The following is a 27387-nucleotide window of genomic DNA, read 5'->3' as shown; positions in this document are numbered from 1 at the left end:
CTGACTCGACTTGAGGGTGGAGTTGGAGGTACGTGTCGTACTCGGCGTTCGTCGTAGGGAGGGCGCCGAAAACGCTACAAACTGACAGGGTGGGGGGGAAGTCCGTAGCGATTCGGCGTCAAGTAAGCCAACGAGACCCGAAATATTTATGGCGCGTGGTGATGCAAGTATCGATATCGTCAAGAACGTCTGTACACAAGGTGGTGGTGGTCGATGTTGGGTTTGGAGGACAAGGTACTGTAACTGAAAATGACAAGGCCCTTGAGAACGGCAAATCCCGATACGTCGAATGAATCCACTATACCCGCATCACGTGAGCCGTTCTGCTACCAACACCGTGGTCAGTGCTCCCTTTGTTGCTGTGCCAACTGCTTCATGCCACCAAAACAATACAGCTAGCTCTCCATTCACCGTACATTACTCCCTTTACCACCATTGAAGGGGCTACATACCAGAAATCCTTTTTGTCTCGCTTCCTCTGTCCTTAGTGTGGAGAGTAGTGCGACTCAGGCCGGTCCTTAATCATCCATATTCGTTGGAAACAACATAACGTCCGTCTGTCTTGACATTTGAAATTGAATACCCTTGGGCATCATGCCCGCATCAACGGTTGAAACTCCAGCCGTTGCGCTGTCTTGTGAGCAAACTTTGACGACGTCTTGATGTTTACTTGACTGATATATGATACTACAGTCGCAAACAACTTTTGGGGCAAAGAAGATGCTGGCGTGGCGCCGCTGCTGAGTCGCATGACTGCGGCCAAGACTACATGCGATGAACTACGAGCATTCTATGGCGGTGCGTACAAGTGAAGTTATTGCAAGAAAACCATCTGACTGAATGCGCTGCAGCTCGAGCGTCGATTGAGGAGGAATACTCCCGTAAATTATTGAACCTGAGTCGCAAAGCCTTAGGATCGCAGGAGTCTGGCACATTGAAGACATCGTTGGATACCGTCCGAGGCGAAGTCGAACAGATGGCCAAGCAGCATCAACTCATTGGCGCAGAAATGAAGTCAGAGCTTGAGGAACCACTCGCTGCCTTTGCTGGCGGAATGAAGGAGCGACGAAAGATTATTCAGAACACCGTCGAAAAGCTATTGAAGGTCAAGATGCAACAGACACAACAAGTCAACAAGGTTAGACTACTCTTCTCGACTCTCCATTACGATTGAAGCTGACTTAGGTTCTAGACACGAGACAAGTATGAGCAAGAGTGTTTGAAGATCAAGGGCTATCTTGCTCAAGGCCACATGGTAATGGGCCAAGAAGAACGACGCAACAAAGCCAAACTCGAAAAGACACAGATCAGCCTTGCAACTTCCAATACAGAGTACGAAAATGCAGTTAAAGCACTCGAAGACACGACAACAAGATGGAACAGAGAGTGGAAGTCAGCCGCCGACAAATTCCAAGATTTGGAGGAAGAACGACTCGACTTCACCAAGAGTAGCCTGTGGACTTTTGCCAATATCGCCTCCACGGTTTGCGTTAGTGACGATTCGTCCTGCGAGAAGATCCGACTCTCATTGGAGGTTATGGATGTGGAAAAGGACATCATCACTTTCATTACAGAAAAGGGAACCGGACAGGAGATCCCAGATGCTCCCAAGTATATCAACTTCTGTCGTGGAGATGTGACAGATAACCAATCTGAGACGTCAGAAGACGACAACTATTCTGTCGCTCAATTTCCTCGCAGCATCAACCCTGCTTTCCGTTCGTCGTCTCCTCAACCTTCGACATTCGAGTCGCATCATGATCCAAATTCTGCTCTGGCCAACGACCTGGCGCACAGAGAAGTCGCTTCAAGCAAACGTGATCTTCCAAGCCAGAAGCCAGCAACGCTGCCCCCTGACGAGATACTCCAAATTGGCACTCAAAAGCCTCAACCTCAGCAGATCCAGGCCCCTCCTCAACCGCGTCAACAGCAGATACCACGCCCTTCTCAGATGCAGCACCCCGCTCAGCTGCAATATGCCCCCCAGCAACATCAGCATCCCTCCCAGTTGCAGCACCACTCTCAGCTTCAGCACCCATCGCAGCTGCAGCATCACCCTCAGCAGCAGTACTCCCCTCAGCGTCAGCAACCATCCCAGCAGGTCGCTCACCATGCAGGACATCACATGCAACAGCAAATGAGGCCCCTGGAAATGAGACCCGCAGATGGCAGATCTGGAGATATGAGGCACTCGAACATGCGACATCCAGATATGCGACAGCACGATCCAAGACCGTCTTTGGAGATGCGCCACTCTGGGGAAGTTCGGCCTTCCATGCAGTCTCGACCCAGTGCCGATGCAAGGCAATCAATGGATGCAAGAACATCTCTGGAAGTAAGGCGACCAATGGAGGATCCGTATCGCCGCCAACAACCTGCAGGTCATGCATCGTATGATGCCAACCAGCATGGTGCTGTTGCAGCCGTGCCACACGACCCTTACCCCCTGGATGGCATGACGATGCTATGCAGGACTGGGCCCAGCCCCATCTCGGACCAGAGTTCGCAGGTGACATCTGCTCGGCCTTCGAGCAGAGACTCCCATAGTGATTATTCAAACCCCAACTCGTTCTCTAGTGTGGAACCACCGAGCGGCAAAACTTCACCCGTCAAGCAGGATCCTATAAAACCGAACCCAGTGCCAACTCAACCGCCAGCACCAGTGTCGGCACCTGCGCCGGCACCTGCCCCTGCTCCGGCTCCAGTCACTGCTCCGGCTCCGGCGCCTGCACCAGCTGTCAGCAATGGTCCAAGCCCAGTCAAATTAGTTGCTAAGAAGAAGAGCGGTGGTTTCTTAAAGAACCACAGTCCATTCAGACGTAAGAGCAACAAAGATCTTCAGTCATCAAACAGGAACACATGGCACGCACCGAGCACTCAAACCTCGGGTAGTCCCGTTCGCCGACCACAGTTGCAAACACAAGAGTCCAGCAATGTTGTCACCAAAGAACGTACTCAGAGTCCCGAGCCCATCGATGCCAATGCCAGTCTGGCTCTGGGAGTGGGACAGAATGTCTTCCCTGTATCTACCCCTGACACAAAGAAGAAACCAGGAGCTGCCACTGAACAGACACCCGAGGAAACAGACCCAATCGCTCTGGCCCTTGCGGAGCTGAAAGGTGTCACGTTAGGCAAGCAGTCATCAATGAGAATGTCCGCTGATCACTATTCCGGGCTTGCCACTCCGGCGCCAGCATCAGAAGCTGCTTCAAGACAAGCCTCAGCCTCTCGCACAGCCCCGACTCCTGTGAACCCGGATGTTGCGGCGGCAAAGAGAGGAACACCGCCGCCATCATACCAAACCCCAGTTTCACGCCTGGGTGTCCCACCACCTGCAGTGACTTCTAGGGCAATGAAGGAAGCGACCAAGAAGGCTACCACACAGACACGAAGCATGTTTGAGAGTGGAGGCGGTTCACCAGGAGGATTCAATAGTACTGCTTCTAGGACCAACACTCGAGCAACCGAAACAAGGCGATCTGAGCCATCCCCAACTCAGAGTGTTCCACCAAGTGCTTCACGACCGGTTACTCGAACCACTAACCATGGCAGGGGCGAGTCTGGTAGTTACAGCGCGTCCCCTGTGTCACGACAGCCAACTAGAGCCACCGATAACGGACGCGGCGAGCCTGGAAGCTATAGCTCAGCATCCATGCCTCGACCAGGCACTCGGGGCACTGACATGGGTAGAGGGGATACTGGCGGCTATAGTACACCACCCGTGGCACGTTCGGGAACCAAAGCAAGCGAGATGCCCCGATCGGACACTCGCGGAATCCCTATTTCGCGACCAGGCACAAGGGGAAGTGACATGTCTCGTGGCGGATCTGGTATTTACGGATCATCGCCTGGTTCCCGACCTGGCACCAGGGGCTCTGATATGCCCAGAGCAACTTCGCCAGCACCAGCTCGCAGCGTGTCTCCACAGCCACCTATGAACGACAACATGAGCTACAGATCAGTATCGCCCAACCCTTACGCTGCTAGCCAACGCTCCCCGTCTGTCATGAGCTCACCACAGAAGCATGGCTCTGCCCAGGGGTATTATCCCCAGTCACCTCAGCAGGCTGCTAGCCGCGGGCCTTCTCCTTCACCTTATGCCCAGCAGAATCGCCCCGGAAGCAGCTATGCAGGTAGCGACATGGCAATTCAGCTCGCGCCGGTTGATGATCCCTATGGTTCTCAGAGGAGTCGAGGCAGCCGCCCTGCTTCGAGGGCCATGAGCTACTATGACGATGGTAGTACCCGTCAACGTAGCCAAAGCGTTGCTGATCCGTCTCGGCTGTATACGGGAGATGGCAGAGCAATTCTGCATTATGGTAAGTCTTTAATGAGCCAGTATCAAAGGGAGGAAGAGACTAACATGACCCTTTTGCAGCACGCGCGTTGTACATGTATCAAGCAGCCATTCCCGAGGAGTTGAGCTTTGGCAAGGGTGACTATCTTGCGGTCCTCCGTCACCAAGACGATGGATGGTGGGAGGCTGAAGTCCACGGCGGAGACGGAAGCGTCGGGCTGGTCCCAAGCAATTACCTTGCGGCGTGCTAAAGCTTACGATATGAGCGACTTGATGGACGAATTTTTGGAGATGTTTCTTGTGGAATGAATGGATTGTAGGTAAGGATTATGGCAGGAAAAGGGCACCGACGAAATTGGTTTACGACTTGATTTACACCTTCGTTACGCTGTTATCTTGTACAGCAGATATTTGGCATGGAAGCGCTGACCTTGTTGTTGTTGTTGTTGCTTCAGACTATTTTGATTTTTTATTTGTGTCACGATTATTGGGAAAGATTGAAACGACTGTTTTTCTATATTACCTCATTAAAATGAGAATCATTGTGTGTAGATGTTATTGAGACATTAGATATTCTGAATTAATGTGTCGAAATTAAGGTATCCTTTATAACTTACAATTCATTGCTTGAGGTGCCTGGTGAAGTTGAATATCTTCTTACCTAAGGTTGGTACGTACCGAATTATGACGTTGAAGCCGGCAGAGCTCCAAAGCTGCCCTGGCGCCTTCACATGCCACTCACTCACTCACTCACTCACTCACTCACTCCCTTTGACCTTTGCTCCCTTCAATTTCGCAACCTGTGACGCTCTAGCTCATACTCATACCCATGTCTCCTATACTGATGACCTGAATAATCTGAAGGATCATAGCATGGTTAGTTGTTCGTTCTGGTATTTATTTATCATCCATTCGCGACTGACTTTGCTTGACAAGGAAACCCTACAAGAAACCGCCCGTGTTATCACGTCTAAACCTGTTCAGCGAGCTGTCGTTAATACCGTACTCCTCGTTTCGACAGCAGCAACCCTCTTTTGCACGGCTGCTATAGCTTCATTGCTCTTTTTCCAGAATTTTCTTCCTCACGAGGTCGTATCTTTGCCATTGCATCTCCAATATGGGTGGGTTATTAATACTGTGTATGTTGCTCGCCTGACTGACAGCATTGTTACAGCTCTGGTATAAACCCGTATGGGATCGTCTCCCTTCAGACGCCACCAATGAAGACGCAGCAAGAGTACGATGTGTCGTTGATTTTGGCGATGCCTCGCTCGAATCCAAACGTGGAGCGCGGCAACTTCATGATTACCCTGCACATGGTCAACTCGCAAGCTGATGCTGGGTTGCATGCTGCGGCCGAACGTCACGCATCGTTACACCAAGGATTGGAAGGGGCCAATGTACTGTTCACTTCACGCAGGCCTGCTTTGTTTCCTTACGTGGACCCATTAGTATCGGTTGCGTCTCGCGTGCTATTTCTGCTTTACCATTTGTTCACACCGGGTTCAAGCACGAACTCGATGATCATCCCGTTGGCCGAGCGAGTCTTGTTCTCAAGGGCCTCGGATCTCCCCAAGTCAGCGTATGTGGAGGTCGAAGCGGGCCAGACTATTCAGATTTACCATGCCTACCTTCAGCTCACAGCTCAGCTTCGTGGGCTCCGGTGGATGATGGTTCACTATCGCATCTCGACATTCATCGCCTTGACCCTTGTTTTTTGGGCTTTTGAAGTTATTTTTATGGGTGTTGCTTGGGGACTTTGGAGCATGGCTTCAGGATCACCGCCTGGAGATGCTGCTGACAAGACCAGGAGGCTTGAGGCAGAACGATATGAGTATGAAGATGAGGACACAGATCACGCAGAGACCTTCCCAACATATGGAAGACAGCAACCGCTCAAGTACGAGCCCGAAATCAAACCAGAGGCGGACCCTGAACAGCCTTTGTCGGAAATTCCTCGCGCAGGAGCCGACGCGGATGACGAAGATGAGGGAAGTTTTGACGATGACGACGACGATGTGCAACACAAGGATTCGGGCATCGGGACGAGTTATAGTGAGGAGGGAATTTCAAGCATTCGAAGACGAACGTCGCGTAATAAGTTGTAGAGGAGGGAAGTTTTGCGAGGCCTTAATATAGAGAGGGACTGAGTGTGATGAGTGGAAGCAGATACCCGTGGCTTATGATATGCAGTACTAACCAAGAATAAGAATGTGTTGTCAGCTGGGGATTCTGTGTTTACCTATTATGCAGGGGAAACTGCCTGGTAAGTTAGACTATGCTGATCCGACATGCATGCCAAGTTGGCTGTAATTCGATGACGAGCTCATGGCAGGTAGAGTTTGGCGTTTGTTTTTGGCTACCTACTCTACTACTATACTTAATTCCCTTGTCAAGAAACGAACGCCTGATTAATAAAGAATAGCAACGTGCGCTTCGTTTTGTTTCACAACAAGGGATGCATCCATTGGATTGTAATTTACAAGTCGTTTGCCTGGCTCCCGACAGTCAATGGTTTCAAGGCGTGCGCTGATGCGTACCTATGTAAAGCGGGCGATTGATTGATTCACTTTCACCGTTTGTTGGCTACGTCTTTCGGCATCCTACCATCGACAACGGCTGAAGGTTTTGCGACGGATATCAATATAAGAATACGATAGCATTCATTGTTTGAAAATAGAGCATTAAATCTATACTGTTTGAAGAGCGTCGGGTATCGATCTCCAGTCACTATAGTACACTAACTGCACATTGAAGTCTTCCCGTTGAAATTCACCAACTAATTCTTCAGTGCACATGCATGTTTTCAACCCCTCCAGGCCCCTCTATCCACATCCACACTCGCTCTCCTCTGGCTGGGCCTGGGCTCGGGCTGTCGTGACCCCCCATTGTACCTGAGCATCTTGCTGTAGCTTAGGGGACACTCACACTCACCCATCCCATCCCATCCATGCTCTGGCTGATCCATTTCTCAGAGCCCCTCAAACCCCTCCACTTTCTTTCTGTTGCCAACAATCAAACGCATTAGGTTGTGCATCATTCTTCGCTACTAGGAGTACCTGGGTTAGTGTGGTGTAACTCAGCAACACCGCCTGGCGTCACTAGCATTCATCGACTTTTCGTTCTATTCTGTGTAATTAAATTCTCGCCTTTTCACATCCATTCACACTCACACTCGCGCTCACACTAGAGGCACATGGTTCTCAATCACTGAACTGAACGAACAACTCGACGTCTCCACCACAATCCACATCCCACCTCACCTCGCCATCCCCGACCCCCCCAAGTTACCTGGTAAGGTAAGGTACCTGACAGCAATCGTGCCGCTACCGCTACCGCTACGTACCGACCGCTATTACTAGCTCGATTCACCTGGACTCATTGCGGGCCAACTACTGCGATTCCCTCCACCGCCCGCCCGCTTGTTCCTCTCGACGTCTCCCGAATCAACTCTGAACCCGATAATCTCCAAGAGGCCAGACAGACCTGAGCTGAGTTCACCGACCTGACCGCATGTGCTGCGTTTAGCACCTGCGAGCGAGCAACCGACTGCTTCTGCTGTCCATTCTTTGCAACTCCTTCGCTTGACCCCTCGCCTTTGCCTTCGCCCAGCCTTCAACGAGCCTAGACGCAGACGGGACGAGACGTCACGGTCAAGTCTTACACACAACTACCGCCGTGACCAGCTTCTCTCTGCCTCCTCTCTTCTCGAACCCATATACATACACCAGCCACCAACCGTAGCACACCACATACCGTCACGATGCCCTGCTTCAAGGGCATTGCGGTCAGCATTCATGCGAACTCTGCCCCGCTGCCAGAGTATGGCATGCAGAAGCAATCTCGTCTCTCAAGAATCAGTACCTACATTCCTGTACCCCAACCTCAGCTCGCCGAGTCAAACAAACCCGAGCCTGCAAAATTCGCCATCTCCATCACCCTTCTCACCCCCGGCTTGCCTATCCCATACTCGACCCCGAAGCCAAGTGATGATAACCCCTACCCGAAGCCTCAGTTCGTCGGCGGTCTGAACACCGGTGATCGGAATAAGTCCTCTGGTGTTGTGAACCCCTACATCCCCATGACGAACTCCGAAAATGAGACCATCGCTGCTTACATCTATTTTGACGGTCGAGCTAAGGAGGAAGTTGCTACTCTTCTGCGACCAGGTGAAGAAACTTGGGTCAACAGCCGCTGGGTCCAGGTGCCAGACTCTGAAGGTGGCGGTCTGGCTGAGCGAGAATTTCTATTCCGCGAGGTTGGCCTCGAGCGTTGGCTCAACGGCTTGGACCTACAAGGCCATGATGCTGCCGAGAAGCTAGAGAAGCGTCGCCAAAAGTTTGAGAAACGCCGCCGACGACAACGGGCCATGGAAGGAAACGCCAGTACCGACGTAGAACAGGGATCTACAGGACGCAGGGACACACTACGCTATGGCGCTGACGACAAGTCTCCTATTGAACCTGTCGTGGACGACTCTGATTCCTGGTCCGACGACGATGACGAACCTCCTGAGGCGACTGGGCAGATCAAGGTGGCTATGTTCCGCGTGCTTGCCTCTGGCGAAATCAAGAAGGGCGAATACTCACCCCAGTTCGGTGCTCACGACGGCGACGAAGATGACATGGGCTCTAAGGAAGGAAATGGCATCGACGCCGACGTTGAACACACGACAAGTTTCGCGAAGCCCAAGACTCTTGATCCGAAGACCATTAGTACACAGACAGTCACGGGCATTGACGGACCAGATAAGCCCTACGCTGTCTTTACCTTTTTTTACAGAGGAGAGCGTAAGTATCGCCGGGCGTTTTGGGGGATCGTGCACTAACCTACATTGCAGGACAATTGCAAAAGATCGGGGTTCTACAGTCCTCAAAGAACCCTCAGACAACCCCTGGATCAGCCAAACGGAGGTCAGGTCAACTAGACTTCTCCAGCCTCGGACCTCTGAAGGCTGGCGGCACCGTTGGCTTCTCCGCTTTCCGTGACCAGGCTACCGAAGCCTCGAGACGACGCAAGGCTAGAAAGAAGAGCAATGGAAACATCGCCGATGATAGCGACGACGATGATGAAGTGGATGACGAGAACCTTGGCAAGATGGAGGAAATGTACGCAAAGGATGTGAACGCAAAGCTTGCGCCAGAAGACGTCAAATTCCAGGGCGAACTTGCTGAGGGCGTGGATCGTATTCACGTAAGTTCTGCGGATGTATTTTCCGGAATATTTGAACTGACGCCATGATGCAGCTTAAGAGGGCGCATTCTGCAGACCCGGACAGCCTGGCCACACCGGAATTGTCACAAACCCCGACCGCAGCTAGCGAATCCACGTCACAAGTGCCTACCACCGGGGGCTCTCCCGCCAACAATCTTCTCTCGAATGCTGTAGGCCTTGATACATCTAGCAAGTCGATCTTCCAGAGTCCTCTCAAGAAATACCGACCCAGTGTGGATTACGGAACGGGAGGTCTGAACCTCTCAACAGGATCTGGCTTGAAATCAGAGGTAGATTCAGCTGTTTCCGGGGGATCTGGGTCGGGGTCAGGAACACCCTCCAATATCGAAACTCAAAAACCAAAGGTTGAGGATGAGGAGGAGCTATGATGATGGCGGAATCCTCGATTTTTCGATCTATCTTACAGACTTCAGCGGACAAGTCTATTCATTGAATTACGAAAGAAAACGACAAAAAATGACGGCTTTGCTCCAAACATAAAGCAGCCGTTGGGTGTCGACATGGACAGCCTCAGCAGCTTGGACATAGACTGATGGACCAGTTTTTCGGTTTGACCGGCACGAGTATTGACAACACAAGATATAAAATTTTCACTATGAAGTTTATGTGGTGTATTGGCGAAGGTTAAGGAAGTATCGGATGCTCCTAAGATTTGGGAAGCAAGTGGCTCATGTTGTATCGAGGCGGCCTGTCATTTCTTGGTTCAGGAAAAGCCACTCTTGGTCTTGAGGAGGCATGGGTGGGTTACTTACTAGAGGTTAGAAGGTCCTACAATCGAGTAGTCTGAGCCTGCAGAAGGAATCAGTGGTCGGTGAATCGATTTAACTGTATGTGATATATCGTTGCTTGAACAATAGAAGGGCATTGCTTTACTTCATCCTTGCGGACCAGAGTAAATGACTATGTGCACCTGGACGAGATGGCAGTTTGGAGCTTTGAAATTGGAAGCAAAAACAGACTGGCCATAATCAGTACATTCACGCAGTAGGTATGCATGTCACCGATTCAAGGTTGGACCCGGTAACGAAATCAAGGTCAGAGTAATAATCAATTGATAGCATTCTATTATAGCTTCTAAGGAACAAGCAGACTCGACGAGTAAAAGGCTGGCAATGTAAATGGAACCTGACAATCTTGGTACCAATCGTTTACTAAACTTTTTGTCATGTTAGCGAAGTGCTTCTGACACGTTGGCTTTTGTGAAGAATGAATGAGAGTAAGACATGTCAGACTGTTGAGCTTGATAATTTTGAAATCAACATGGAGATTCAGTTGGCCGTTCTTAATGGAAGAGTTTGTCATCATGCAAAAAGGGGTGTGTTCAACGCGTCCAGTGTATGCGCTGGAGGCATCGAGACGTGTATTGTTGTGTCGTGTCATGTAAATGTACCTTACTGTTATTGGTTTGAAAGAACCCGCAGATATGTTATTCTGATGCTGCAGAGGGTATCTGCATATTCCCAAGAGCGTTGCCGCCTGAAAATGTCTGCGGGAACCAATTGTTGTTGGAAGCTGAATTGTTGTTGAAGACAAAGAAAGTTTTTCAAGAGTAGCTCCAGCGCAATTTTATTCGCAAGGCGGACCGGGGTATGGTCAATTATCGGCATATCCAAGCTCCATCCCGCCATTTATGCTTATAACGAAGCCGCACTGTATCGGCACAGCTCTGGACCCAATCTTCAGTGTATTTCAGCGGGCAGCAGTTCCATCATCGTTGACGTGTGTGCCTAATCTGCACTGTGCCCCCTCAACCCCACCATCCATTCGATCTCATCTCTCTCTTCCTTGCTCGCTTCCATTGCTTTTCCCTCGGGCAGACTTTGCGACGACCCAACGGTTCTCTACCTTAGTTAAAACCTTTCGATTCCCCCTTTCTAGACGCATCAGCGATTAAAACGACCAGGACAGGTCCCCATACTTCAAAATGGCCGGAAGTGAGTTTATACTGCTCTGGAATGGCTGTACGACGAGAGAATCTAACCGCGCACACTTCTAGACTTTGAGGAAGTTGCCAGTATGTTTGGAACCCTCCTGGACTGATTTACGAGTCCAACCCATACGAAAGTGACCAGATGCCTAACGGAAAACAAACAGAGCAGTTTGTTGAGTTCTACTACAACACCTTCGACAGTGATCGCAAGGGTCTCGCTGCTCTCTACGTAAGTGGCCCTTCAGCCCAACGACGAGAACTCGAGTAGAACCACCCGCTAACCCTGGTAATAGCGAGACCACTCTATGCTGACTTTCGAGTCTGCTTCCGTCCTTGGCACCCAGGCTATCACCGAGAAGCTTGCTGTATGCACCCCTTCGTCACCAGCGATTTCGAGTCGGCGTTGTTAACAATTTCTCCAACAGGGCCTCCCCTTTGAGAAGGTCAAGCACCAAGTCTCTACCCTCGATGCCCAGCCCTCCAACGACCAGGGCGGCGTCATTATCCTCATTACCGGTGCTCTCCTTGTATGTTTCCGACCATCCCACAACCTCCCGAAATGCGCCTACTAACAAATATTAGGTCGATGAGGAGCAGCGCCCCATGAACTTCAGCCAGTCTTTCCAGCTCGCCCGCGATGCGAATGGCCAGTACTTCGTCTACAACGACATCTTCAAGCTTGTCTTCGGTTAAACAAAAGCAGTTACACTGCCGGCCGACGCCTTTTGTTGTTTGAATGAGTTGAGCGATGTTTATAAACACACAAACACACCAAGTGGGGCGACAGACGAGGGGAAATTAAAGCGGCAATGGCAACGGAATAGCTTCTTTTTTTGACGATAAGATGAATTTAGAGAATGGCTTGAAGGGAACGCAAGTGTTTGAGTTGGCAGTGATTATCTTGGATTTCCTCTCGCCAATGAAGCTGAATCATTGTGTCTCAAAGCTATGAATGCTCAACCTCAGCTTGATGACATGGCAAATAGGGTCTTAAGTGATCAAGCCAAGATAAAGCCATCCAAAAATGATCAACGTGAATGTAAACGGCGCAACGACATGCGTCACCTATACTTGAGTATGGTCAAGGACCGCGATTGGCGTTATATCTTAAAAAATGAACAGCTTTAACGGCCACGGCCCGACTAATTTTTCAGCAGTAGAAATGGAAACACGCAACATGGCTTGCGTGCCAGCTCTGCCAACATCAATGCGAAACCCAGAATGCGCCTGCATGAGCACGCTGAAGGCATTCAATAAGACCAGAGCTGGGGATCCTTTTGACAAAACATTTAAATGGCAAAATATTCACTTTACGCTGAAGTCTTGTCCAAGAAGCAAGCTCATCATCTATTTTTAGGAGGGTCATAAGACTGGCCTCACTGGTCACTGCGAAGTGGGATGGGACGAAACGTAACCCGAGAAAAATCATTCATTTTCCATGCCCTGAACCGTGCAACACCGTTTGATCCCGAAATCGCAATGCATTGTGAGGGGTATAAACAAATAGCCTTAGATCTTGGTAGCAGCCTCAAGAGCCTTCTGCTTCTTGATGATCTTCATCTGAGCCTTGGGACCCATGATACCACCACCCCATTGTCGGCGGGCCTGGTCGTGCTTCTCAAGGTAGCCATCCTTGACAGCGGAGATGAGCTTGGAGAGCTCGTTCTTGTCCTCGGAGCGGACCTCGGTGATAGCGAGGACAGCAGCGGTCTGTGACTTGTTAGGCACGAACTTGAGCTCATGATTCCGATAAACATACCTTCTTGTGGACGACAGTTCCGAGACGGGCCTTGCCCTTGACAATGGCGTAAGGGATACCCATCTTCTTGCAGAGAGAAGGAAGGAAGACGACGAGCTCAATGGGCTCGACATCGTTGGGGATGAGGACGAGAGAAGCCTTCTTGTTCTCAATAAGGCCAACAACGTGGTTGAGACCGTACTTTACAGTGTAGGGCTTCTTGGAAACATCCTCCTTCTTCTTACCCTCCTTGACGGCGGTAGCCTCCTGGAGGAGACGCTCCTTCTTCTCGGCCTTGGTCTCAGGTCGGTACTTGTTGAGGAGCTTGAAGGCCTGGGCAGCAGTGTTGCGGTCGAGGACGTGCTGGAACTGAGCGAGAGCCGGGGGAACCTTCAGGCGCAACTGAAGGATCTTCTTCTGTCGCTGGAGGCGGACATACTCGGGCCACTTGACCATGCGAGAGACATTTCGCTTGGGCTGGATATCCTGGCCGATGCCGAAGTTGCGAGGTCGCTTCTCGAGGAGAGGGTTCTATGAACGTCAGCGATCTTCCCATCAGAGGAGACAGAAGAGAATCACTAACCTTAGCGGCCTTCTTGCCAGCCTTACCCTGAGGGAAAGGGGCGGGAGCGACCTTCTTGCCGGACTTGGGAGGCTGTCATTGAGAAAAGAAGACATCAGCAAGGCGTTCAAGCCAACAAAAGGTCTTCTCTGAACTCTAACGAGAATAGGCCGTGACATTTCTGCACACGCCGCATCTCCAGCCAAGTCTTCACCAGCTTCGACACCTGTTACAGTGATCGAATACTGGCGGAATACCAACAGCATATGTCGCCCACAACAAAGTGGACGACGCTGTGGCTCAATTGCACAATGAAGCGCATTTGACTCACAAAACTGTGGCCATTAGAGTCGAGTCGATTGTTTCATTCACTCACCATCTTGAATAGTTGGGGTTAGTAGTTGCTCGTGGGTTGAAGAGCAAAAGTCCAGGACACGATGGTGGATGGAGAACAAAGTCAAGAAGAAAAGCGAGGGTCAGTGCCTTTTTTGGTGAGAAAAATAATTAGGGCTTCTTTTTCTGTACCCACATTGAAAAAAAAGAGAACCCGACTCCACTGGCTGGAAGAGGCCTTACAGGGGGGAGAGGAGAGGAGAGGGGCTGGAGCTGATCGATCTTTTCACGACTAATGCAGTGCACGTGACCTTGACTCTCAGAGTCAGGCAAACATGCTCACTGCTTGAGTCAATGATTGGGAGGCAACATCTTGAGAAAGAAAAAAGAAAGCTAGAATCTGTAAACTCAAAGTAAATCCAAAAGACTTCCCCGACAGAACAACTAAACTCGTTCCACATAAAAGCTCCCGTCCTTGGATACGTCGTCCACTCACTTCCGTCCATATACACAATCACAAAGACCCAACCAGTTGAGACTCAGTTGAGACTTTCGAACTCCACTCACAGCAAAATGGCACCTACACCTTGCTTTCGGTGTCAGAACAACCGAGCTGTTGTGAAGCGACCCAAGAACCATCATAAGCTGTGCCGAGACTGCTTCATCAGAGTGTTCGAGGATGAAGTCCATCACACAATCACATCGTCAGACCTCTTCTTTCCCGGTGAAAGAGTTGCTATTGGTGCTTCAGGTGGCAAGGATTCAACAGTGCTGGCATCAGTAATGAAGACTCTGAACGAACGACATGACTATGGACTTGACCTAGTACTCTTGAGTGTCGACGAGGGCATCAAGGGATATCGGGACGATTCCCTAGAGACAGTCAAGCGAAATGCTGTTCAATACGACATGCCCCTGGAAATTGTTGGTTACGATGAACTGTACGGATGGACCATGGACCAAGTTGTCGAGACTATTGGAAAGAAGGGAAATTGCACATATTGTGGTGTTTTCAGACGACAGGCCCTCGACCGAGGAGCCAAGAAGCTGGCCATTCAGCATGTCGTCACTGGCCACAATGCTGACGACGTTGCCGAGACCGTTCTCATGAATCTATTGCGAGGTGACATGCCACGCTTGTCCCGAAGTACCAGTATTGTTACCGGAAACGCAAGCAGTGAGGTCAAGAGGAGCAAGCCTCTCAAGTATGCATACGAGAAGGAGATCGTGCTCTACGCACACCACAAGAAGCTGGACTACTTCAGCACGGAGTGTATCTACAGCCCCGAGGCTTTCAGAGGAACAGCACGTGGACTTATCAAGAACCTGGAGAAGGTGCGGCCAAGTGCAATTCTCGACATTGTACGAAGTGGAGAGGACATGGCTCGACTTACACCAGACAAGGGCCAAGCTGCGTGTGGTTGCGACGAAGGCGAGGGACTTGGAGGGTGCGGGTCAGCCAACGGGCGGACTTCTGGTAACGAGATGGCCCAGGTCGAGGCCAGCCTGAAGAAGAAGCACGAGTCGGCAGCTCTTGAGACAGAGATTACATCCAATGGAACACCCAAGGACGACGCAGTTCCCTTGCCAGTAAGGACTAAGAAGCAAAAGGAGACACCTGCACCAAAACAGAACCTAGGGAAGTGTGTTAAGTGTGGTTACATGTCGAGTCAGACCATGTGCCAGGCTTGCACATTATTGGAGGGTCTGAATAAGAATAGAGCAGAGATAGCGATATAATGGATACCCTTGCTATCAAGACCAGTGTTTCTCTCGTTCCATTAACCCATGACACGAACAAGAGACTTTGTTTGAAATTGCTTTATTCTTTCTCTTAGCCACTGTCCATCTGTCTCATAGGCTCCAATGCCTTGCCACTAGTATCCCAGATATATGTATTTACAATTGCAGTTTTGGGCTGTCTCTGGTTATCTGCCCTCGGTTCCATATGCTGTTTAAGAAAAGCGCGTCTCCAACTGTTTAATCGAATTAATACTTGCATCGCCGGTTGAATAGAGAAACAAACCTTCCAAGGGTTGTTCAGCTCGAATCCTAAAGGCGCTTCTGGTTTGTCTGTTTGCCCTCGTAGAGTTCCCGTAAGTCGGCGATCACGATCCATCACTGTTCAATTCGTTAGTATCCTCGAGTTATCGTTCAGCTGGACATATCGTACTTTGCTATAAACTAATTAGTACTGTCGATATGATACTATCGAGTCCCCGTAACTTACTCTATCCCATTGATCCACGGAGTAACGAGGTCGTTTGCCCTCGTTCTGCCAGTTCTTGACGACGGCAAGACCAGTACCAGAGATACCGAACATCTATTAATCATCAATGAGCTTCGGTGTCGTGCGGTAGCGAGGTCGGACAGTGACATACACCAATCATGATGGCATAGGGAAGAAGAGCCTCAAAAGGGACGGGCATCGTGACGGCGGCGCTGCCTGGGCAGACTCGAAGGTATTCGGCGTATTTATCGGAGAACGAGAGTTCGAATTGACCAGGCCTGACCTATCTTCCGGGTTCGTCGCGGTGGTCGTGAGTCTACCGAGTAAACGGGCCTTGAATTGAAGCTCACGTCGAACCGAGCCATTGACGACTCAGCGATTGGTGATGCAGATTTTCGGTGCCTGAGGCCAGAAGCTCCATAACTATCCCTGCGTCGTGGTACAGTAACTGAGGGGACCTGTCGCACAGTGTGCTACCAAGCTCCATAACAGTAGAAGCGTGCCTTGCTAGCTTGCTTATTAGCAAGAGAACAGAAGAAAAGGAGGAGCAAACTCTTGGTTCTTTATTGGCAATGATTCAACGCTCTCAAGACATTTGAAAACCGAATTGAAGTAAAGGAATCATTTAATTTACTTCCTTGTACTTGTATAACATACTAAAACTATCAGTCCTTCAATATTCCGCCGATAACCATTCTCGCTTTTACCATTCCGGACTTTTCTCTCTCCCCTGGAGGGGCTCCCTAAGTTGGTAGCTGTCGCACGCACTGTGGCAACTAGCTCCCGCGACTGCTGTTTGATATCACACAAGTTGACGCGACGTGATTCAGCGGCTTTCCTATCGCATCTCTGCGATATCTAGACTCTCTACGAACGCGTGGTTCAAATCAACTTGGGCGTGTCAATTCACTCCTAAATTTTCGTTCAAGTAATCAGTACTGCGCATTCGCTCCCGGCCGTCCCTCGATGCAAGCCCGCGTACCGCGATGAAGCAGACGTGACCGCACTGCGAGAAACCCTTCGCAACCTACCGAAAGCGACCGATATGCAAACTCGAGGCTCTCGTTTCAGGATATTTTCTTTTGGGACGCGGGGGTAACCATGGCAGGCGCACAAACTATGGCTCAAGAGCTTCCACATAGCGTCATGGTTTCCGACGAGGATGCTGAATATGAGACGGCAGGCGAAACAGGAGGCGAAACGACAAAGACAGTCGCATCTAGGTCAAACGGAAGCAAAGGAAGCTCTGGTACGAATCAAGCTCCGGCAGAGGATGGCGATGCCGAGTTCGACGACCACGATGCATCTGGCGAGGATGTAGACGCATCTGGAGAGGAGGACAACGACTATATGGCACCTCCGCAGACATCTTCTCACGGCAGTGTTGGACCTCCCCAAAATGGCGATGAGGAAGATCATGAAAATGTTGAAGGAGATGAGCAACATGAAGAAGACGACGTAGATGCCGAGGAGGATGAAGATGTCGATGCTGAAGGGGAAGACTATGAGGAAGACGAAGGCGTTGGTGCCGTCAAGTTTCAACCAGGGACAAGAAGCGACGAAGAAGATGACAGCGAGAGTGATAAATCCGAATCACCAAGCGCTAACGACGAAGAGTCAGACGAGGAGGCTGCATGGGATGATGCTGCAGAGGCCGAGGAAGATCATGAAGATGAAGAGACGGCCGCCTCAAGCAACTGCATCTTCTGTGGCCATAACGAGGACGAAGACCCCAGCGAGGAGTTTGAGGTTTATTTGGCCTGCATCCGTTGTGGTGGTAATGGTAAGTTCACCTACCACATCAGTATATATTCTTTTTTGGAAACTTACCAAGTGCAGCTCACCAACAATGCGCGCGCGATGTGGCTGCAATGAGTGCGGAGAACAGTAAGTTTCAATGTGTAAGCACAGTTTGGCAAATGCTGACAATACCAGCACCCGAAAGTTGGAAATGCCCTGAATGCTTCAGCAAAGAATCCGACTTGGGGAGTGAAGATGAGGAGATGGAGGATCACGATGTTGACCACAATGCCGAGATTCGCTCCCAACAGTCTGATGTACTGGAGGTACCAGGACAGCATGAGTCTGGTCAGCACGTGAACGATGACGAAGATGCCAGCTCCCAAAGCGACAATGACAGTGAGCTTGACGAAGAGCCTATTGACGCCCCTCGCAGCTTGAGAAAACGCAAATCTTCATCACTAGAAGATGACGGAAATGGACTTTCGCTGAGGAAACGACGACGAAACCAGTCCCAAGACGCAAGGTCAGAGAGCACAGCACGAAATGGAAGTGCTGAACCAGGGCGACACCACCCTCCCAGAACTGTGCGTCTCAAGGTTCCACGACCCCCACCCGTCTCAATAGAGAAACGTACTCGTACCTCACTTGTACTTAAACTTCATGTCAAGCCTGGCAATCTTAAGGAAATCTTATCTCGCAAAAAGCGAGAAAAGAGAAGGCGGCCAGGCAGTGCCACGCGCCCGACCCCTCAACGACAAGCCCTGGCTGCGACTCCAGCTCCAGTTGCCAGAGCCAGCCTTACTGCTGCAACTATATCTAACCTTCCCACGCCTTTTACATCGGACAACTACTCACAACCATTTTATTCCTTCTATGACCGCGAGGCCGATGAGATGAAGGGCAAGCCTTATGGCGGCATACTGACCGAGGTCGAGGCCGACACATCCAAGACTCTCCCTGATGAGGATGATCGAAATAAGTTCACCTCTACTCTAAAGAAAGCCGAGGATGACTGGAGAGCGCGTCTTCTGCAGGCCATGCAAGAAGACCCTAATCCCCCAACCCGAAAGTCGAAAAAGTCCGGCAACAACGGCAGCGAGATCGAATGCATCGATTTTGGCGGCTGGGAGATCGATACTTGGTATGCTGCGCCGTATCCTGCCGAATACAGCATTAACCGCGTGCTGTACATTTGCGAGTTCTGTCTGAAGTACATGAACTCTGACTACGTTGCTTGGAGGCACAAACTCAAATGCCCAGCCAAGCATCCACCAGGAGACGAGATCTATCGTCATGGATCAGTCTCGGTTTTCGAAGTCGACGGTCGCAAGAATCCGGTCTACTGCCAGAATCTGTGCCTTCTTGCCAAGCTGTTCCTGGGTTCGAAAACTTTGTATTACGACGTTGAACCCTTCCTTTTCTATGTTTTATGCGAATACAACGAGACAGGTTACCACTTTGTGGGATACTTTTCCAAAGAAAAGAGGGCTAGTAGCCAGAACAACGTCTCGTGTATTCTGACGTTGCCAATACACCAACGAAAAGGGTACGGCAACTTGCTTATAGACTTTTCCTACTTACTCACCAAAGTGGAGGAGAAGACGGGCTCTCCCGAGAAACCTCTCTCTGATATGGGCCTGGTCTCATATCGTAATTACTGGCGACTGGTTCTGTGTCGATACTTTTTGAAGCTGATGGAGGATGAAAAACACGCAGCAGAAGGACTCAGTATAAAACGGATATCCGCCAATACCGGCATGACACCGGACGATGTCATTTCTGCTTTGGAAGGTCTCAGGGCCCTTGTCAGAGATCCGCAGACCAAGCTGTATGCCTTCAGAGTCGATTTGGATTACTGCCGAGAATACGTGGGAAAGTGGGAAGCCAAGGGTTATGTTCAGTTGAAACCCGAAGCTCTCGTTTGGACTCCGTATGTGATGGGTCGAACCAATGCCGTCAACTTTGAACTCGGCCCACCGATCAATACCATCGCGCCAAGGGAAGACGACGAGGCCAAGATTGACGAGGGAAATGGCGCGGCTGCCATCGAGGATCATCAGCCAATGGTCAATGGGGAGAAGCACGACGCGTCTGCCCCTGAAGCAGTCGCAGATGCAGACGGTGATGCTCCAATGAATATCAATGGAGAACAACCCCAGGAGTCTCCAGCCGAGACCCACAGTGCGGAGCCAGTGCCAGTCCAGTCTATCGAAGATGTCGCGCCTGGGCAAGAGAAAGATAAGGACATTGAAATGGAAGATGCAAAGGCCGCAGGCCCCCCGGCTTGGCTACTACCATACCAGAACATCCCGTTCACCCGCTTTGAAGTCTTTCCTGCAGTACCTGGTGGTCGACGGGAAAGAGCTCGACCAAGTGTCAGTCGACCGACTGCCCCTCGCCCAGTCAGTGCTCCTAGACCGAAACGACCCAGCAACAGCCATCGACCATCCTCGTCCCGGCCTAAGAGTTCAAAGAAAAAGACTGGAGGGACCGGTCGTGGACCAGGTAGATGGCCAAAGGGAACGAAGAAATCCGATTACGGTAACGCTACCAGTGGCCCTGGTCTACCGCCCGGCTGGGTCGATCGCCAAGTCAAATTGCAAGGTGTCACAGAAGGCAAGGGGCCAGAACAGGAGGTGGCAGTTCTCGACTCAGTAGCAGAAGACTCGGTCGTTGTCTCGACGAAGACAAATGGTGCCAAAGTTAACGGGATCACTGCAAATAAGGTGGGAGCGGGATCAACGGAAGAGGCTGCTAAAGGAGAGGACGTGGATGCTGAGGGAGAGGATATATAATTTTATTGAAAGCGGTCGATTACAGGAAGGCTTGGGGTTACGGATGTACTATATACCTTGGTCAGGATCGGCGTGGGTTGCTTTATTGGCTTGATCTCGCCAGAGACAGGGGTCGTTGTTTGTAGCGAGCACATTGTTATTGAAATACTAGACAAGACAGGTCACGGAACGGAATCATGCTTCTTGGAGGTTAAAGGCATGAGGAGCAGGACCAGGAACGGGACTAGGACTGGGACTAGGAATAGGAATAAGATTATGATTTTTATTTAACAAAGGAAATTTATATTAGCGAGTGTCTGTCTATGAATGCTGAGCGAGAGAAAGAGAGAGAAGTACATGACTTACCTATTGGTAGTTTATGCTTTGGTTGGTATGATTGTAGCCTCAACAGGTTTGCCAAAGACGTCGAGCGCCTTTGACTGCAGCAGCCCAAGGTATGCTTTATACATACGTTGGAACTCTGCTTTCTCGAGGGTTCCTTCGATTGAACACTTTGCGAAGCCATGGTGTGTTATTTTCTCGGACAGTTTGACTACTGACCTACCACAGATGAAGGTGTTCTTACCAGGCCAATCTTGACTTCGGATAGCCATGAGCGGTTCGTGGGGGGTATCGCCTTTTTCAGGCTCCTCGTCGTCAATATCACGAATGTCCATGTACTCGTCTACCATGCCTCCACGGTTCTCAAGACCTTTGCCGTTGTAACTGTAGATGGGCAGGCAAACGGCATGATCTCCCCAGATCTCGATGGTGATCATCTTGCGGTACTTGGAGTAGATGGGGCCGAAGCCAGAGACTGCCGTGTGATAGTTGGTCGTTGAAACCTTGTCATCGCGGTTCTGGCTGTGGAAAGGGGCCGAGATGATGGTACCAGGCCTGAGTTGGTTGAGTTTGTGCCTCTGGTCGGTTGGGCGCATGTGGACGCTGACAGTCTCTCCCAGGCTCAGATCCAGATGGGCCTGGTGAACCCCGTAAAACGTTTGGCCGTTCTGTCCCCTGTCTTTTGTTAGCGTACATCGTCTGAGATACGCAACGTCGCCTGAAAGGTTAGAAGAAACCGAGCTTCTCACGGAGGAAGTAGAGCGCATTGGCATGGCGCCTGAGTCTCGACGACGATCTCGTCGATAAGACGCAGGTTCTCGGGGAGCCTTTCCCGTAGGACAAGACGTAGGAAGCTCGTTTTTGTTTGAGTGAGATTGGGTGTAGAACTTGGCAGCCAGGTTACGAAGCTGCCAGCTACAGTCCTTACAATTCCAGTCGTCGGCCGCGGAGTTGAGTGAAGACATGAGAAACGAAACAGAGTCCTTCTGCTCAACGTGAAGCCATGTATCCTCCTGTTGACTGTTTGGTCGGCTACTTGAGGTAGCTGAGAAGTGTGTGTGAGCAAAGATATTATTAGTATCGAATTTCTCAAACCGGCGACTAGTGTTGATGTTCAATGACGGTTTGAGGTTTTTGTTCTGCACGAGACCTCTACTACGAGGATAGGGCTTTCGAATGCGGTGATCGTTGTTGAATGAAGGCATTTTGATGAGTTTGTTTCCTGTATATCTGGAATGCTTGGTGATTAAAACCGGTTATTGAAGCTGAAGTTGCAAAAGTGCATGTGATTTGATAGTTGTTGATATTGTCGTTAAAGGGAAGACAGACTGTGATTATATACCTGGCTAGCTGTGCCATCTGTCGAGGTTTTCTTTCTAGAGTTGCAGGCAAGTCTCATGTTGTTCAGTCAGACAGGATATATCTGAGATATGTTGTTCGACATGGCGTTTACGAACAAAGGATAGATCACCGAACAACCCTTTGTCTAGAAGGCGAACTGATCATTAAGAAGCCCTGAACAGATGCTTAGAATACGTATCAGTTCTTAGGAACTGGTATTTCTGGTGATGTATTCTGTCATAGGCTTGAGTGAACACTCATGGTTCATTTGCTGTAAGTTGACGTAAGCCTTGAGCTATATCGATAACCTGATTCCCTCCGATATACAAATCTATTGTCGTATCTTAGAGATACATTTTATATGGTCTCTTGTTCATGATTTTACTATTGCTCAATGGCCCTGGCTCTTATTGAGGTTCGAGTTGGCTAGTGTCGTGGGGTAGACCAACTTGGACCTTTCAACTTCATGTAAGCAAAGGCAGCAATAATGTCACATCGAAGTAGAGGCTGTCTTCGCTGCCGCCAACGACGAGTCAAGGTATTTAACAAGTTTATTATTCTTTCAAGTGAGCTTCAATCTAATGATCCTAGTGCGACCGCAGTCGCCCTTCATGTCAACGCTGTATCGCCCGCAATGAGCTGTGTGTAGGGTATCGAGATGAAGGCGACCTCATGTTCCAACACGAAACTGCAAAAGTCGTCCTGAAGAGTCAAACTTGTACTCCTTCCAAATCGTCTCGCTCTAACAGCTCAAAATCTCCTCGAGATAATCGCACAAGGAGTCGATCAGTTGAGCGTGCCTCTGAGAGCTCGTTCTCTTCAACTGCTTCTATCAATCTTCCAGCAGCATTTCCATGGTTAAAGGACCAGTCCAAGACAGAGCCCGTTTCCAAGGATGAACAAATAGCGAACATATTCATGGACAAATATGTGCTGCTTCCTTGTAACGAGTCATCATCCCCTGGCTTTCTCGAGCATCTCCCTTGTTTGTTCAAAGAGGTCAATGTCGAGGGCCGCTACGCATTGAGATTCGCTGTTCAAGCATGTGCTTTCGCAGACCTTTCTCGTGAACAAAGCTCAGAAGAATTAGTCAAGAGGTCACTAGAGTGCTATGGCTTTGCTCTCAGTGCCCTTGGACTATCTTTGGCTGAAAAGAACAAGACACCAGATGATTACGATTTGATGACAGTGGTGATGCTGGATATATTCGAGGTGAATGCACTGCACAACTACACTCAATCTACGAGCTTATACTCTTACAGACACTATTTATGCCTGACTCGCCGACAGCTGGTGCGCACGCCCAAGGTATGGCACATATTTTACGACTGCGTGGCCATGAGCAATTCCATGACCCCCGTGGCTGGGGCCTGTTCCGTTTAGCTCACCACAGACTGGTAAGAAAAACTGATTCTCCCATGTAAATACTGGACTCACAATTTGAAGCAAAAACAGCAACTGGCTAAGCAATTTAATCCTCTACCTGAGTCGCAAGATTGGCTCGACAAGTTGAACGACGATATTGCTTCGGTAAAGCTAGAGAAGGACAGTCTAGCAATCAACCAAGTGTGTCAGAAGGCAAATCATCTACTGAATTCTATCGATTCTGGAGATGTTGAGGCACACAAGTTGTTAGGCCTGGTTGACGCGATGTTTCGCCTGGATCAAGAGGCTGCTAGTTGGCGAAAGAAACCAGAATGGAGATTTCAGACTAGGAACCGTCAGGAAATACTCGATAACAGAGAGTCCAACTTCTGGCTGCCAGAGTATATCCAGCTTCATCCAGACTTATGGATGGCATACGAGTGGAATTATCACCGTACTGCACGCATCATTCTCCTTCAGAAGCTGGTAGCTTGCTTGGAAAAGGTCAAGGGTGCACTGCCATCAGACCCTAGGATTAAAACTAGGATCACAGAATCAGTCAACACTATACAATCTTTGGCTGGCGAGGTCCTGGCAACTGTTCCCCAATCCTTGGGCGACATCGATCACCTTGGCCAGTGGCACGCGGGGTCAAAGACGGCTCGTTGGCAGGCCGTTGGTGCTTACCTTTTGCTTTGGCCGATGAAGATCATGAAAAGCCAGAGCGCCTTGACTACGGATTCACAGAAAGCGGATGCACAGCGAGTGTTTGATAGGATTAGAGAGTGTACAGGCATCAAGTCAAGCTTGGGTGTTCTATCCGAGATCTAATGTTATGAAGACACAAAGACACAAAGACACAAAGCTCACAATAGTACACTGCCTTGGACTATGTCATCAGAACACAGTCTCCTCCAATTCCGTCCCATCCTTGAGAGTAATGGTTTCAGCACCAATCATGACAAAAATGATCTGACAAGAAACGTCGCCTCTATTCTCCCAGCTGTGATTCACACCCTGTTGAACGATGACCTCTCCTTGCTTGACAGTCTTTTCCTCTCCACCATCGAGCCCCAGGACGATCTCGCCCGACAGGACCACAGCGTAGTCAAGGCTTTTGGTACGGTGCATAGGTGCTTTGCCACCGGGCTGGATCTGAGTCATGCAGAAGAGGGAGCCCTTTGGAGGACATCTCGGAAGAGAGTTCTCAAATGATGGGACAGAGTCTGTGTTGTTGATGGGGACGCTTTGACGGACGTCGAAGATATTGAAGCCACTGCCTCCAGGGCCAAAGGGCTGAAAGGGTGCGACATTTGTGTCAGGGACAAAGATGGAGGTTCCGTCCTCGTTGTGTGTAGTTCGTACAAGACGGGGAGAAGAGTTTGAGGGTTGAGAGGTCATGGTTGATGATATAGGTTAATGCTTGGTGTGTTTATTCCGTGTAAGTGAAGATCTTGTATAAGGATGGATATGGGAAGATGAAGATGAAGATGAAGATGAAGATGAAGATGAAGATGAAGATGAAGATGAAGATGAAGATGAAGATGAAGATGAAGATGAAGATGAAGATGAAGATGAAGATGAAAAGACTAAAAGAGAGCAACAGCCCTATTTATACATATTCGTAGGTATATTCGGCCTCTAGAGAGCGCGAGCGTCAGACACAATTAGCTTGCTTGATCCTTTGGTTGTTAGTCATCGTCAGCCTCAACCTCAACATCAGCTTCAACTATACAAGGTTCCTCGCGCCGCTTTCCCGATTAGGAAACACCCACGACTGGCGATGCTACAGTGAAGATGTACATAATGTAAGCAGAGTCACACTAACAAAACAAAACAGAATACAACATTTGGCTTATAAATAAATATAGGCGAGCAAGTCACTCAAGAGCTAATTAGAAGCACACAATAGTAAAACCAATTATTTTAACTAATGCCTTGTAGCTATGCACCTAATAATAGACACTCAAAGCGCTACAAGCGGTGATAAACCAAGAGTCAAGGTTACATAGAATGCCTCATAACCTGGGCATCTATCTCGCTAAATGATAATCAAGCTCACTTTGGAGCCCGTTGAGAGACGTCGATGGCTGATCTACATTCTCGAGGGAGATCCTCCCGCCGTTCTCAGTCCAGTGACAACCCTCGGGGGAGGGGGCAAGAAAACAGCGAACCTCAATATAGGGTACTAAAATAAACTCCTTAAAAGTTATCCTAAGCTTAGACTATATTACCTAAGTCTTTTTATTATTTAGGGTCGAGGTTCTGTGTTTTCTTTCCTTAGGGCCCATCTTGTGCGAAAGAATCCTCAGCTCCAAGTCATCTTGATGAGCCAGGAACCATTCGTCTTCCGCAGACGGTGTGACACTCTTTGGGTACCTGAAGGGGACGTAGCAAAAGTACACCGTAGATACTGTTTGAGCGATAAGAAACCACGCAATGAAAACGATGGGGCAGCCGAGGAGGGTAATGATGGCGGAGAGGTAGAATTGGACTGCCATGAGGAGAAAGGCCATTCCGCTGGTGGTACGTGTTGCTCTTTGGGGTCTCCTATACGCAGCCTTTGTATCTGAGACGAAAGATTCAGCCCAAGTACTATATATCATAAAAGTAGCTCTTACATGGGGTGGTGTCATTGTGGGTTGGTAATAACGCACACAATAACTGAACCTATCTCCATCTCCAAGTGCACATCATGACGCGGCTTCACTGCCAACTCACTCCCCATCGTCTTCCTCATCACGATAGGCATACTCCTCTTCCTCCGCTTTCCTCTCCCCCCAAAAGCCTTTACCGTAACTGACAAGAATCTCTTCCCCCTTCTTGATCCCTACTCCCTTCTTCTTATTCTTCTTGCCACCTCCGAGCACCCAAACTCCCACGCAAAACTCTCCCCATCGCTCGCACCAGACCGTCCTAAACTCCGCATTCGCCCTCTCTCCCACGCCTCTAAAGTCGTTCACGAAACGCCCTTCGTTTCCCTCATTCGCTGCATCAACAGCTGCGTCAAGCTCTCGGTCCAGCCACAAGTCGTAGTCGCTCTCTGTTGAAGATGCTGAGCCTGAGTGCACCCGGCCGAGATACGCGAGGATGAAGCTACCAGGTGCGAGATTCTGGGCCGCAAAGAGACCGCTTTGGCCGTTTGCTGGGTGTGACGGCTCAGATATAGGCTGGATCTTGACCAGGCTGCACGGTGTTGTTGTCGCCGGCGATGGGATGACTGGAATGCCACTTGAAGCAGAGGGTTTGTTTCTAAGAGCTTGTATGTGCGTTGCCGTGAGACTCTTGTCATGAAGAGGCGCCTTGAGATACGGGAAGCCATCTGGCCAATTCTTTGGCTTAGACATGATGAGGCCTATGAACACGTGATGCAAGATGGACACTAAGTGAATGAATCATTGAATGAATGGCATTCACCATCAGCTTTGCTTTGTAGTGGCCGAAACTCCCAATGAGGTTGATGATCCACTGACCCCACGCATAAATAAATACATCTA

At 49.8% G+C, this 27387-nt stretch overlaps 11 protein-coding genes across 11 annotated transcripts; 7 read left to right on the top strand and 4 right to left on the bottom strand.

Annotated features, from left to right (window-relative positions):
* Window positions 1–594: 594 nt before the first annotated feature.
* Window positions 595–4548, top strand: FTJAE_2832 (PEST phosphatase interacting; the record flags this gene model as incomplete). The annotated part of the gene is made up of 5 exons (XM_037349067.1): window positions 595–637; window positions 694–798; window positions 852–1138; window positions 1193–4319; window positions 4379–4548. The coding sequence occupies 5 exons, from the start codon at window positions 595–597 to the stop codon at window positions 4546–4548; spliced, it is 3732 nt and encodes a 1243-aa protein (XP_037210111.1).
* Window positions 4549–5517: 969 nt separating this feature from the next.
* FTJAE_2831 (seipin like) lies at window positions 5518–6405 on the top strand (the record flags this gene model as incomplete). The annotated part of the gene is made up of 1 exon (XM_037349066.1): window positions 5518–6405. One exon carries the CDS (start codon window positions 5518–5520, stop codon window positions 6403–6405), a length of 888 nt encoding a protein of 295 aa, XP_037210110.1.
* A 1655-nt stretch (window positions 6406–8060) lies between these two features.
* FTJAE_2830 (beta-lactamase-type transpeptidase fold domain protein) lies at window positions 8061–9900 on the top strand (the record flags this gene model as incomplete). Its single annotated transcript, XM_037349065.1, has 3 exons — window positions 8061–9087; window positions 9138–9490; window positions 9544–9900. The coding sequence occupies 3 exons, from the start codon at window positions 8061–8063 to the stop codon at window positions 9898–9900; spliced, it is 1737 nt and encodes a 578-aa protein (XP_037210109.1).
* Window positions 9901–11456: 1556 nt separating this feature from the next.
* FTJAE_2829 (nuclear transport factor 2) lies at window positions 11457–12155 on the top strand (the record flags this gene model as incomplete). Its single annotated transcript, XM_037349063.1, has 6 exons — window positions 11457–11466; window positions 11529–11546; window positions 11627–11691; window positions 11756–11827; window positions 11888–11989; window positions 12045–12155. The coding sequence occupies 6 exons, from the start codon at window positions 11457–11459 to the stop codon at window positions 12153–12155; spliced, it is 378 nt and encodes a 125-aa protein (XP_037210108.1).
* An 816-nt stretch (window positions 12156–12971) lies between these two features.
* FTJAE_2828 (60S ribosomal L8 protein) lies at window positions 12972–14141 on the bottom strand (the record flags this gene model as incomplete). Its single annotated transcript, XM_037349062.1, has 4 exons — window positions 12972–13172; window positions 13222–13731; window positions 13784–13855; window positions 14139–14141. The coding sequence occupies 4 exons, from the start codon at window positions 14139–14141 to the stop codon at window positions 12972–12974; spliced, it is 786 nt and encodes a 261-aa protein (XP_037210107.1).
* Window positions 14142–14668: 527 nt separating this feature from the next.
* Window positions 14669–15835, top strand: FTJAE_2827 (cytoplasmic tRNA 2-thiolation 1; the record flags this gene model as incomplete). Its single annotated transcript, XM_037349061.1, has 1 exon — window positions 14669–15835. The coding sequence occupies one exon, from the start codon at window positions 14669–14671 to the stop codon at window positions 15833–15835; it is 1167 nt and encodes a 388-aa protein (XP_037210106.1).
* A 1591-nt stretch (window positions 15836–17426) lies between these two features.
* On the top strand, window positions 17427–20863 carry FTJAE_2826 (histone acetyltransferase; the record flags this gene model as incomplete). The annotated part of the gene is made up of 3 exons (XM_037349060.1): window positions 17427–18108; window positions 18165–18212; window positions 18261–20863. 3 exons carry the CDS (start codon window positions 17427–17429, stop codon window positions 20861–20863), a joined length of 3333 nt encoding a protein of 1110 aa, XP_037210105.1.
* Window positions 20864–21219: 356 nt separating this feature from the next.
* FTJAE_2825 (uncharacterized protein) lies at window positions 21220–22389 on the bottom strand (the record flags this gene model as incomplete). The annotated part of the gene is made up of 1 exon (XM_037349059.1): window positions 21220–22389. The coding sequence occupies one exon, from the start codon at window positions 22387–22389 to the stop codon at window positions 21220–21222; it is 1170 nt and encodes a 389-aa protein (XP_037210104.1).
* An 808-nt stretch (window positions 22390–23197) lies between these two features.
* Window positions 23198–24721, top strand: FTJAE_2824 (negative acting factor; the record flags this gene model as incomplete). Its single annotated transcript, XM_037349058.1, has 3 exons — window positions 23198–23737; window positions 23788–23922; window positions 23972–24721. The coding sequence occupies 3 exons, from the start codon at window positions 23198–23200 to the stop codon at window positions 24719–24721; spliced, it is 1425 nt and encodes a 474-aa protein (XP_037210103.1).
* Window positions 24722–24787: 66 nt separating this feature from the next.
* FTJAE_2823 (cupin 2 domain protein) lies at window positions 24788–25291 on the bottom strand (the record flags this gene model as incomplete). Its single annotated transcript, XM_037349057.1, has 1 exon — window positions 24788–25291. One exon carries the CDS (start codon window positions 25289–25291, stop codon window positions 24788–24790), a length of 504 nt encoding a protein of 167 aa, XP_037210102.1.
* An 833-nt stretch (window positions 25292–26124) lies between these two features.
* Window positions 26125–27237, bottom strand: FTJAE_2822 (uncharacterized protein; the record flags this gene model as incomplete). Its single annotated transcript, XM_037349056.1, has 2 exons — window positions 26125–26485; window positions 26612–27237. 2 exons carry the CDS (start codon window positions 27235–27237, stop codon window positions 26125–26127), a joined length of 987 nt encoding a protein of 328 aa, XP_037210101.1.
* Between the last annotated feature and the right edge of the window lie 150 nt (window positions 27238–27387).

Source organism: Fusarium tjaetaba (genome assembly GCF_013396195.1).
Source record: "Fusarium tjaetaba strain NRRL 66243 chromosome Unknown NRRL66243_c0000058, whole genome shotgun sequence".
Taxonomy (NCBI): Eukaryota; Fungi; Ascomycota; class Sordariomycetes; order Hypocreales; family Nectriaceae; genus Fusarium; species Fusarium tjaetaba.
The sequence above is the reverse complement of the archived record's forward strand: the minus strand, read 5'-3'. Positions and strand labels throughout refer to the sequence as shown.